The sequence below is a fragment of the Leptonychotes weddellii genome, chromosome 11 (assembly GCF_054177405.1).
Source record: "Leptonychotes weddellii isolate Sample4059 chromosome 11, ASM5417740v2, whole genome shotgun sequence".
In the NCBI taxonomy this organism is placed as follows: domain Eukaryota; kingdom Metazoa; phylum Chordata; class Mammalia; order Carnivora; family Phocidae; genus Leptonychotes; species Leptonychotes weddellii.
In genome coordinates, this window is record NC_138379.1 from 87,466,298 (window position 1) to 87,479,020 (window position 12,723).

Here is a 12,723-nt window from a genome sequence, read left to right on the forward strand (position 1 = left end):
CCCTTCTCCACATCCCCACGAACATCTGTCGTTTCCTGACTTGTTAATTTTAGCCATTCTGACTGGTGTGAGGTGGTATCTCATTGAGGTTTTGATTTGCATTTCCCTGATCCCGAGCGATATTGAGCACTTTTTCATGTGTCTGTTGGCCATTTGGATGTCTTCTTTGGAAAAATGTCTGTTCATGTCTTCTGCCCATTTCTTGATGGGATTATTTGTTCTTTGGGTGTTGAGTTTGATGAGTTCTTTATAGATTTTGGATACTAGCCGTTTATCTGATATGTCATTTGCAAATATCTTTTCCCATTCTGTTGGTTATCTTTTGGTTTTGTTGACTGTTTCCTTTGCTGTGTAGAAGCTTTTTATCTTGATGAAGTCCCAATAGTTGCTTCCCTTGCCTTTGGCGATGTTTCTAGGAAGAAGTTGCTGCGGCTGAGGTCGAAGAAGTTGCTGCCTGTGTTCTCCTCTAGGATTTTGATGGATTCCTGTTTCACATTTAGGTCTTTGATCCATTTTGAGTCTATTTTTGTGTGTGGTGTAAGGAAATGGTCCAGTTTCATTCTTCTGCATGTGGCCATCCAATTTTCCCAACACCATTTTGAAACAGGATCTTGAAGAGGTATCTGCACTTTAATGTTCTTTGTAGTACTATTCACAATAGCCAAGATTGGAAACAAGTCAAGTGTCCTTTGACCGATAAATGGAGGAAAATGTGGTATATATACATAGAATGGAATATTCAATCTTGAAAAAGAAGGATCCTGCAGTGTGTGACAACATGCATGAACCTTGAGGATGTTGTGCTAAGTAAGCTAACCAGTTATATAGATGGACAAACACTGCATGATTCTACTTATGGGATTCTAAAATAGTCAGACTCGGGGCACCTGGGTGGCTCAGTCGTTAAGTGTCTGCCTTCGGCTCAGGTCATGATCCCAGGGTGCTGGGATCGAGCCCCTCATCGGACTCCCTGCTCAGCGGGAAGCCTGCTTCTCCCTCTCCCACTCCCCCTGCTTGTGTTTCCTCTCTCGCTGTGTCTCTGTCAAATAAATAAATCTTTAAAAAAAAAAAAAAAAGTCAAACTCATGGAAGCAAAGCATAGGTTGGTGGTTGCCAGGGGCTGGGCGGAGGGGGAAATGGGAAGTTGCTAATCAATGGGTCTAAATTTTCAGTTGTGCTAGATGAGTAAGTTCTAGAGAGCTACTGCACAACATTGTGTGGATAGTTAACAGTCCTGTATTGTATGCTTAAATATCTGTTAAGAAGATAGACCCCCGATTACCTGTTCTTACCACAATACAATAAAGAAGATAAAAGGAAAAAAGGAGTGAGACTATGAAGATAACCCAGCAGATCTGAGAAAGAACCAAATAGAACTAGAAATGAAAGTAGTGGAATTGATACTTAAAATGCAGTGGTTAGAGGTGCCTGCGTAGCTCAGTCGGTTAAGCATTTGCCTTGGGTTCAGGTCATGAACCCAGGGTCCTGGGATGGAGCCCCACTTCGGGTTCCCTGCTCAACGGGGAGTCTGCTTCTCCCTCTCCTTCTGTCCCCACCTTCCCTTACCTCCCCACCCCCCCGCTTCTGCTCTCTCTCACACTCTATCTCAAATAAACTTAAAAAAAAAAATGCAGTGGTTAATTTGAACAGCTAGACACTAACATGCAAACCAGAATATTGATCTCAAGTCAGAATGAAGTACAGAGTGACAAAAGGGAAATATGAGGGAAATGTAAGGGAAATATAAAGATGTTAAACATGTGTTGACAGATTCAGTCAGATTCTAGGAGATGATAGAATGGGGAGAGGCAGTATTGCGGGAAGTAATAGTTAAGAATTTCCACAATTGATGAAAAAAAAGATGCTAATTCATAGATTCAGGGAGCCTAACATATCCTGAGCTAGATTAATAAGGAATTTGTGAAACCACGTAGAACACCAAGGGCAAAGAGGATCTTAAAAGTTGACAGAACTAATAGAATTACCTACAAAGGAATGTTAGTTAAATCAACAGAAGCCTTCTCAAAAGCCAGAAGATAAAAAAAATCTTCAAAGTGCTCAGAGGAAACGATTGTCATCCTAAAATTGTGTACTCAGCTAAGTCATCTTTTAAGACCAAGGGCTTAGTAAGGATTTTCAGACCAAAAAAAAAAAGCAAACAAAAAGGGGGGAATTTGCCATTAACAGATCCTCACTAAAGGAACTTACAAAGGATATACTTAGGAAGAAGCAAAATTATTTCAGAAAGCAGCTCTGAGATGCACTTAAGGAACCGGAGCCTGGAGACAGTTAACACGGGTATATCTGCACAAATGTGGACTAAATGAAGCGGTAGTCATTCCTAAGAATGTTTACGGGGTGGGCGCCTGGGTGGCTCAGTTGGTTAAGCGACTGCCTTCGGCTCAGGTCATGATCCTGGAGTCCCTGGATGGAGTTCCGCATCGGGCTCCCTGCTCGGCGGGGAGTCTGCTTCTCCCTCTGGCCCTCCCCCCTCTCATGTGCTCTCTCTCATTCTCTCTCTCTCAAATAAATAAATAAATAAAATCTTTAAAAAAAAAAAAGAATGTTTACGGGGTTAAAAACCTCCAAGAAGGAGGTAAAGGAAGTGTGAAATTGCTCGGGGTTGAGAAACGTGGCCTTAGACAACTGCTTATTAATGCTTTGTGTGTCCATTTTGTCTGATAACTATCATTTATCGAGCAACTCTGTTCCAGGCACTCTTCTGAGCGCTTTTCCATGCTTTGTCCTCACAGGAGTCTGACAAAGTAGGCATTCTCATTATCCTCACTTGACAGGTGAGGAATCTGACAGAGGGATTTTGTCACCAGACCAGGGTACCGCTGCTCGTAAGTAGCGGAGCCCAAATTTGAACCTGTGCCCATCTGAATCTGAGGCAGTACTCTTCCACTACATCATGCTGTTTTCCTCTTGATTAGTATACATGATCTTAGCATGGAAAAGCTACATTTCCTCCTAGGCAGAGAGCTTCTCTTCTGCTTAAAGAGTAAGAATATTTGGGTTTGTTTTGCACACAAAATTGCTAACCTGTCCAGGCAGCTCTGGTTTGACTTTAGATCTTCAGTGTTCTCTGCGATGCAGGCATGTGTTTTTCCTTTGATTTGAAATGTCTGTCCTTAAGATTGGCTATGCTGATGGTCTTTGCCTTTCTCCTAGGGCTGTGTGCAAGAAGTTTGGGCTGCATGTGAGTCGAATGATGCTAGCCTTCTTGGTTCTTAGCACTGGCATGTTTTGCTCCTCATCAGGTAAGTAAAAGGGCAGGTGAGGGCATAACAGGTGCACTGAACTTTCATAGTTGCATTGAAAGGGAGAACTTGTGTAGGCATAGGTTATGTTTGGATAGCATATCAGTAATTAGCAGAGCACTGTTACCTACATGATCTTCATAAACCCTTACAGCAATTTTGTGTTAGGGGTAAGAAACATTTTCTCATTTTTGCAGATGAGGATACGGAAATTGAGAAAAGTGAAATGACTTACTGGGAGTCAACTCATAAATGGCAGAGCTTTCTATTCCATGTTGCTTTCTATTACATTATTGTATATATATATATTTTTATTACCATAAGGCTGAAAAACCCCAGCACCCTCTGCCTTTCCTTGCTGTTAGGGGAAGAGAAATAATTTCGTTATCTTGCTCTTGTTTGTGTCTAAAAACCTGTGTTCATGGTTCTGCTTTCTGCCCATTATTTGCAATGTATTCTGTAAAGGTATGTATCCTCTGTTGGGCTTTTTTTTTTTTTTTTTTTAAACAGTACACTTAAAGAGAATTAGACTATAACCTTAGAGTGGTGGCTTGCAAGTTGGGCTGCCATTGAATAATTCTATTCTCTGAGCCATGGTGGCCTGCTGCCAAAAGGTAGCCTGTTTCCACTTTTCTGGAAAAATTAAACTACTAGATAAAATAATCTCAATTCTAATTTCTGTTTGTGTGTACCAGAATCTAGTATACACACGAAATATACATAAAAATAGTGTTCAGCACAAAGGTGTATATTGAACTTCGTTGACTGTGTCAAAATCTATGTGGTTGTGCAGAGACCTTATGAGAGTCATTGTCCTCAGTGAGAGTGTGCTCTCCCCCCCAGGCCGGCAAAGACCTCCGATTCCTCTGCTCCTTTGTCCTCTGCATTGGCAGCTGGAACTGACAACTTCAAATAGCATCAATATTATTTAGCATTTATCTGTGAAGCTTGTACCTCATGTTTGGTTACTTTGCTACTCCTAAAGTTGATTCTTAGGAGAGGGAGATACTCAGGAGTACCCTTAGCTTTGTCATCTCAGCTGAGAATGAGAAGGCACAGAGAAGTTCAAGGGATCCTTTGATACACAGCCTGTAAACCCTTTACTGAGTTTGGGAGATCATATGGCCTATTTGTGGTCCTTGCTTCATGCTGATGTTTCTTCCCTAGTGCTAGGTGAAGCAGGCCTATACAGTCTGGAGAGGCAGATCTGCATTTTTGTGTAAAATTGTTAGAAACGCTGATCAAATGTTACTGTTGCAGAGACCGCAGAGACCCTGAAAGTACTCAGCTCCTCTGCTGTTTACTACAACAAAGTAGTGCTAAATGGAAGTAACTAGGGGACGGCTACAGGCCAAACTATCTATGTCCGTCGATGCAGGATGCAAAGCAGGGTTGCCATCCAATATGTGGCCCTTGAGAAGGCTTCCCAGAATTCCTAGGGGGTAATGGTTAGTGACAGGACAGTCTCAGAAGCCTATCAGAAGATAAACTGCTTCAGAAATAGTCAGCAATGGTTCTAAGTTTCTTGCAGCATATTCCCTGCCTGGAAATATAACCTGGAATTCTCTAAGTTTTGGATTTGGGGTACCGACCAGGAGAGGAATGGCGTGCTTGGCATTGTATAACTAGGCGTGTGTTGGTACCTTAAAAAAACAAGACTGAGAAAATAAGAAAAATTATTGAACTTCATTTTTTTTTTTTTTTTTAAGGAGTATCACTTTACTGCACAATTCTAATATATTCCTCAAAATATGTTCCTGGTTATTGACATCGTGCAATGTGGGTAAATTTTTAATAACACCTAATAAACCTCAAACTCTTGTCCCTCCCCCCTCCCTCTGTGTTCCCCATTTCTTTACTCTTCCAGCATTCCTTCCTAGCAGCTTCTGTATGTATACCACGTTGGTAGCCATGACTGGCTGGTATATGGACAAGACTTCCGTTGCTGTGCTTGGAGTAGCCGCTGGGGCTATCTTAGGCTGGCCATTCAGTGCCGCTCTTGGGTAAGGGACTAACACAGTTCATCTTCCTTGTATCCCTGGGCACATAGTAAATCTCCTTGTTCTCTGGTTATGACCTAAAGTTACAGGAATGAATTGGACTTATAGAGATTATGGGAAATGGAAGAATATTTCTCTTGGTGCATATTGTTGATTGATTCTAATAAGAATAGTAACTATTAAGTCTCTGTTGTATGTTAGCTGCTGCTAAACCCCTTAGAAACTTTATTCCTAAAGCCTTACAACAGCTTTGGAGGAGAAATACAATCATTAGTGCTTTATTTTTTAATTTTTTATTTTTTAAATATTTTATTTGAGAGAGAGCATGCGCATGAGTTGGGGGAGGAGCAGAGGAAGAGGGCCAAGCAGACTCTGCACTGGGCTTGATCCCGGGACCTTGGATCACTACCTGAGCCAAAATCGGGGGTCAGTCGCTTAACCGACTGAGCCATCTGGGTGCCCCAGTCATTAGTGCTTTATAAATGAGAAAATAGGGTCCAAAGGGTAATTTGCTTTTAAGATTATGTTTGCTGGGGTACCTGGGTGGCTCAGTTGGTTAAGCACTGACACTTGATTTTGACTCAGGTCGTGATTTCAGGGTTGTGAGATCAAGCCCCGCTTTGGATTCTGTGCTCAGCGTAGACTCTGCTTGAGATACTCTCTCCCTTGTCCCTCTCCCTGCTCTCTCTCTCTCTCTAAATAAATAAAGTCTTAAAAAAAAAAAAATTGTTTGCTTTTGGACCCAGGCTGCCTTGAGCCTGCCGCTGATGTGTTTTCCACACCGCACCACTCTGTGCTGTGCATTTCCCACTCACCAGGCCTGAAACCGGACTTTCCCTGCAGTCTTCAGTTCTTGCCTCAGCAGCTTTTTTCCTCAAGGCTCATAGTATTTCTCACTTCTCATGTATTCCTTGTTCCCACCACCTCTGCTCTAGTCTGTGCTGCCTTCACTTCTTACCTGCACTGCTAGTAATTTAGAAAAATACCGCACTTTGATGTTAAGGTTATTATAGTACAGTTGACCCTAACAAGGTCAGGGGCGCTGACCCCTTGCACTGTTGAAAACCTGAATGTCACTTTTGACTCCCCAGAAACTTTACAATAGCCTATTGTTGACAGAAGCCTTACCGATAACTTAATTAACGTGTATTTTGTATGTTGCATGTATTATATATTCTTATAATAAAGTAAGCTAGAGAGAAGAAAATGTTACTATGAAAATAAAGAAGAGAAATATATTTACAGTACTGTACTATGTTTATTAAAAAACCCCATATATATGTGGACCCACACAGTTTAAACCCATGTTCAAAAGTCAACTGTAGTAGTATATTTTTATTATTAAAAAAGTTCCAGTTTGTCTGAGGTAAAAAGAATTCTTAATTCTCTTTTCCCCTAGTCTAATCTTCAAAGGTGGTCACTAATACTTTTGTACATATCTTTCCAGAAATTGTCCTTACGTGTGTAAATACACACATGTGCATACATACCATAAATTCTTAGAATAATCCTCTAACTATATATATCTTCTAGGTATGTAGACTTAGATCGTTCTTTGTGTGGATTACATAGCATTCTATTATCTGACCATAATTTAGCCATTGCCTTATTGGTAGATACGTAGTTTTCAGTTTTTTGCTATGATGTACAGTGATTCAGTGAGCATTTTTGTACATATGTCTATACATTCATGGAAATTTGTGGGGTAAATTTTTAGAAGGAGAGTTAAAGGTATTCTAGAGGATAGGTATTCTAAATTTTCTTAATTGTGTTTTAAAGGCTGTTTTCTCCACCTCCAGTCTTCTATTTTGCATATCATCAAAATATTAAAGATTTTGTGTGAGGCCGTCTTCTGTCTTTTCTCCTATCTTTCAACCATCTTGATGATTCTCATATCTTAAATCTGGTCCAGTTGTCTCATATATTCCTGGTTGCCTATTAGATATCTCCTTTTCTATAGCTAAACATTTACAAAACCGAGGTCATTATCTTCTCTCCATATCTGTTCTTTTACCTATGTTTCTAACTCAATAAATGGTACCACCATCTACTCAGTGCTGAACCAGGAACCTCAAAATTTCTGTGACTCTTTTCTCTTTCCTATGTCCTATTTATTGTACCTCCTGAATATCTTGAATCTGACTACTCTTCTTCACCTCTGCTTCTGGGTTACCATATAGCCTCCTAAATGATCTTCCCATCTCTAGGCTTGATCTCTGTAAATCTGCTCTCCACAATCAAACTATAGAGTTACCGTCCTAAAATGCAAATATGATTATATCACTCCCTGTTTTGTTTTAAACTCTATAATAGCTTCCCCATTTCTCTGTCACAGAGGCTGGTAACCTGTGACCTGTGGGCCCAGTCTAGCTGGTCATCTCTTGTATAGCCCAAGAACTAAGAAGTTGTCACATTATAAAGGGTTGTTAACAACACACACTCACTACTGACAGACACACACAGAATATGCAACAGAGACCATATATGGCCTGTAAAGCCTAAAATACATACTGTTAGGTCCTTTAAATAAAAAGCTTGCCACCCCCTGCTCTGTGGTGTCCAGATTCTAACATGACCCACAAAGTCCTGATCTTCCCTCCTTTTTACCTCTCCAACCGTTTTTGTCAGTTCCTCTGTTCCTTTTACTCTGCACCATTGACATTGAACTTTGTGAGTTCTTCAAATACTTCTGGGTGGCACGTTTTGATTGGTCTGCCTTTAGCCGAGATAAGGGATTTCAGGATTGCTGTCAGTTCGCAGTTTACCGTCATTTATTGAATATTTTGTCTTAGGTGCTGCTGATACTTTGTTAAAGAAGAAAGTTAGGGTTCTTGCTCTTCTGGAGCTTACATTTTAGTAGGAAAAACAGACATTGAACAAGTAACTAAAAGTATGATTACTTACCAAAGGAGAAGTAGAGATGCCATGGAAATATAACTAGTTGGGCAGAAAAAAATGAAAACACAAATGTTAATGCAAAATTTAGATAATAGAATGTGGAAGTTCATATCACAGAAGAAATACCTTGTGATAGCACATGGCATTGCTAAATAAACGACAGAGATGGTAATGCCATGTGAATTCAGAGGCAGGAGAAATTGGTTCTGCAGAGGTGGTTCTGCAGAGGAGTCGAGAGCAGAGCCTGTAGTGGACATTTGGGTAAGTTCTGTAGAAACAGACTGGTGTGGGGAGGGAATTCCTTGTGACTGGAGCATGGCTAAGGATTCTGACTAGTGTTCTAGATTTGGAGGCCATGGATATGGAGGTGATTGTTCATGCAAGAGAGGGAGTACCTACTGAGAAAATGAGTGTAGAGAAAGAAGGGTAGAAGTTTGCTTCTGGGACCTAGGACCATGGTAGGGCACAAAAAAGACATCTAGAAAGGAGCACTTGGGAAGAGGCCAGGAAAGAACAGGAGCGAGCAAGCCTAAAGAGGAAGGAAGAGATGCTTGTGTCAAGTGCTGCAGAAAGACCAAAGGAGGTGAAGCTCGTGAAGAGTTACTGGGTCTGGCCGAGAGGAGGTTCCTGTTGACCTTACATCCGTCTCATGAACTTGAAGCCAGGCCTTCAGGACAAAGTAGTGAAGGCAACATACATACACCACTTGCTTGAAGAATTTAAGTGAAAGGGAGAAGAGCAAATGGTGCTGGAAGGAAATATATCAGAACTGACATATCAAAGTTTATAATTTTATTAAAATCTTTATAAATCATGGAAGAGATGAGTATTTATTTGGCCGGGTGGGTGTAGGGCCACAGGGCACATTCACTTAAAATTCATATATTTTGAATGTCTGTTACACATAAATATGTATAAAATGGAGCTCTTTCCATAAGTTCAGTATTAATATTTCTTGTGTATTATGGGGTGCAAAGTACTCTCTTGGGCTCTATGAAGAGAACACTATATTGTTGAGAAGACATCCTCTCCTATATCAGCTTTCTTTCCTCGCTATTAACTGCTAGAGACGTTTTTTCCCCCTGTTCAGCATGAGGTATGTGTGAATCTGACTTGTTTGAGTCTATATTCTAAGTGTTTAATTCCCTGTTTTGTTTCTCTGTTAAATAGTTTACCCATTGCCTTTGATTTGCTGGTCGTGAAACACCGGTGGAAGAGTTTCTTTCATTGGTTTCTGGTGGCCCTAATACTCTTTCTGGTGAGTTTTATTTTTTCTTTGTTTTGTTTTAAAGTTGTAATGAAAGCATGTTGATGTAGGAAAGAGAATATGAGGAATTCATTCTGTTTTTCATTTTGAAGTTTATTCTGTTAGCATTGGGAGAATGTTTCCAGAACAAAACCCTGCAACTGGTATCTATTTTCTGCTCTGTCTTAGGTGCCTGTGGTGGTCATTGACAGCTACTACTATGGGAAGCTGGTTGTTGCACCACTGAACATCGTCTTGTACAATGTCTTTACTCCTCATGGACCTGATCTTTATGGTAAGGCCTTAGGGAGTCTGGGGAAGAGTAGGAGATAGCTTCATTTGCCGGAGCTTTGAAATTTCAGCTCAGTTGCTTCATTTCCTCAAATACAGCATTTCTTTGCTGGTAATCTTAATTAAAAGTAAATGACATTTGCATATAGCACAGTGATGGTAAGTAGCCAGTAAATATTTCTTCTTGATTAATGTGATTCCTTCCTTTCAAGATTTATTTGAGAGAGAGAGCGCACAGATGAGTGTGGGGAGGGGCAGAAGGAGAGGGAGAGAAAAACCTCAGCAGACTTCTCGCTGAGCGCAGAGCCCAATGCGGGGCTTGATCTCAAGACCCTGAGATCATGACCTGAGCTGAAACTGAGAGTTGGACGCTTAACCGACTGAGCCACCCAGGCACCCTTTGATTAATGTGATTTCTGTTAGTCTTGCTGTCATTCTCAGCATGCCATGGCTCTTGATGCTACTTTTTTAAATTAAAAGTTACTTTTTTCTGTTCTCATTAGAAAACCAATATGACAACAGAAATAGGAAAACAGAAACACTCACAATTCTATTATCTCCAGATGGCTGTTGTTAAGGGCTTGGAGTATATTCTTCCAGAGGTTTTCTGGACATGGACACATTTGGTATTACTTGTTCTTTTTAAAATTTGCATTCGGTATCAGGCATTAGGAGAGAAAGTTTGGAAAATGTGTAGACAAAGCAGAGCAAATGGTAGAGTCAGCATGAGAGGGGGGTAGTTTGGCCAGTTTAGGGTTGAGAGGAAAAAAGTGGGATGCCTTTAGTCTGGGGAAGGCATTCTCCTCCTCCCTCCGCCCCCCCAACGCCTTATCCTCAGCTAGCCCTGAACCTGTTTTATTTGGCCCCCTGGGGCATTTGAGTTAGTGACAGTTATAGAGGGATGACCTAGAGATCTTCCTGGTCAGATCTGCCATTTTATGAGACTTTTTTCATTAAAATAAATGCAGTTTCTTTTGCATTAATTTTCTGAAGGTCTTGAAGCATTTTGTGTTTGTGATCATCTTGGGGCTCTACTGTGAAGCAGGTTGATAAGACGTCTATGTCTTATCAGTTTAAGCCATGCCCATCATTTTCTTTGCTACTTTGCCAACAGAACCAACAGATTGGATGAGGAGATTTAAAGTAAGCATATGAGTGAGATTTAACTGGGCCTGTTGGGATTTGTGGAATATTGTCATTTTAGAGGGCAGTAGGTAATAGGTCAAAATCATGTTTTGTTCAGTTGACTTGAATTCACAAACTGCCTTGTTTAGAGAATAATTGCTAAGTGAAGGAATTTTAATTCTTTTTAAAGTTTAAGTAATCTCTATACTCCACATGGGGGTCCACCTCACAACCCCAACATCAGGAGTCACACACTCTGACTGAGTCAGCCAGGAGCTCCCTAAGTGAAGGAATTTTAAAAGATGTTATATACAACTAATGAATCATTGAACATTACATCAAAAACTAATGATGTACTATATTTTGGTTAACTGAACTTAATAAAAAAGAAATAAAAGACCCCTTTAGGACTGACTCCAAGATCCCCAAGGATGTGAGAAAAAGCTGCAATTTTAAGCTTTTGCCTCTAGATGTCTCCCTTTAGCTAGAGAGAGTTTGTAGGTTTTTAATTGCCCGTTGTTTTAGTTGCCTTGTAAAATTTTTTTTGGTTCAATAGCAGGAAGACTCCCCTCTTAGACCCAGATTGCACATTAGAAATTGATTTACTGAAATCTATTGGAAACATAATATCCATTATATATGGGTGAATAAATTACGTTAATTTCAATTTAATTTTGGGAAACTGGCATTACCTTTTAAACAGGTTATTACATAATGACGTTTTGATTGCTTATTTATAAAACTTTGATACTATATGAAAGCAGTTGCTGAGATAGATGAGACTTATAAATCTAGTAATTTACAGGTTCGCCAGGAGAGTAGAAAAGAAAGAATAAATTCTTGTTTATGTTTCTGGTTTAACAGCAGCTGGGTGGGGGATCTTTGTTTTGGGATTCAGCAGAGAAGTGGCCAGTCTTTCCTTGGATGTTGGCATCTGCCATTCATTTTGGCCAGTGCTTGCCTGGGAGGAGTGCCCGGAGCTCTGTTCTGCCTGCTTTGATGAACCTGGGGTGACTTCAGTGCAGATTTTGCTATTTTGAATGTACAGGAACTGATCACTTTCCTAGTGATGGAAAAAGCTCTGTTGGAACAGAATGCATTGTCTTACTGGGCGTCAACAGGACTGATGCAGTGCTATAGTCAGTCAGACTTGAGGGGGTTGTTCCTTGATGGTAGAATTTTTGTGCTTTTAGATCATCTTTGAATTTGACAATTTTGGGGTGGGGTTGATTTCCATTCTTTTAAAGAGTAATTAACTCCTTCTGCAGAGAAGATACTTCTTCCATCTTAGAAGTAAGTGTTCTTTGTGTATTCTAGGTCCTCCAATAAAGATTTGTCATGATGAATAGATGGGTGAACAAATTTGGGAGTACCCATCAGATTATATTATGCCTTGATCACTCTTCTGTCCTGCAGCTATTTTGGTTAGACCTGTTGTGGTGTGTTAGATTGGGATTTTTTGGATACCAAATAAAAATAATAGAGGTAAAAGTACTTTTTAAAAAAATTTTATTTTATTTTTTAATTAACATATAATGTACTACTTGTTTCAGAGGTACAGGTCTGTGATTCATCAGTTGTACATAATTCACAGCGCTCACCATAGCACATGGTAGAAGTACTTTTTAAAGCAGAGTATTTTATGATTGTCAGCTAACTTATAATGGGTGAGTCCATTCAGTAAATACCAAAGACTGACTTTTTTTTTTTTTTTTTTTTAAAGATTTTATTTATTTATTTGACAGAGAGAGACACAGCGAGAGAGGGAACACAAGCAGGGGGAGTGGGAGAGGGAGAAGCAGGCTTCCCGCAGAGCAGGGAGCCCGATGTGGGACTCGATCCCAGGACCCTGGGATCATGACCTGAGCTGAAGGCAGTCGCTTAACCAACTGAGCCACCC

At 40.3% G+C, this 12,723-nt stretch overlaps 1 protein-coding gene across 5 annotated transcripts in view; it reads left to right on the forward strand.

The window, feature by feature from the left end:
• Window positions 1–12,723, forward strand: part of ALG9 (ALG9 alpha-1,2-mannosyltransferase) — an 88,423-nt gene that overhangs the window by 13,038 nt on the left and 62,662 nt on the right. For all 5 annotated transcript variants that reach the window (XM_081799493.1, XM_081799492.1, XM_081799494.1 and 2 more), the window contains 4 exons: window positions 3,175–3,263; window positions 5,131–5,266; window positions 9,332–9,419; window positions 9,597–9,702. In XM_081799493.1, coding sequence (XP_081655619.1) covers window positions 3,175–3,263; window positions 5,131–5,266; window positions 9,332–9,419; window positions 9,597–9,702 — 419 coding nt within the window. The remainder of the gene's footprint in view (window positions 1–3,174; window positions 3,264–5,130; window positions 5,267–9,331; window positions 9,420–9,596; window positions 9,703–12,723) is intronic.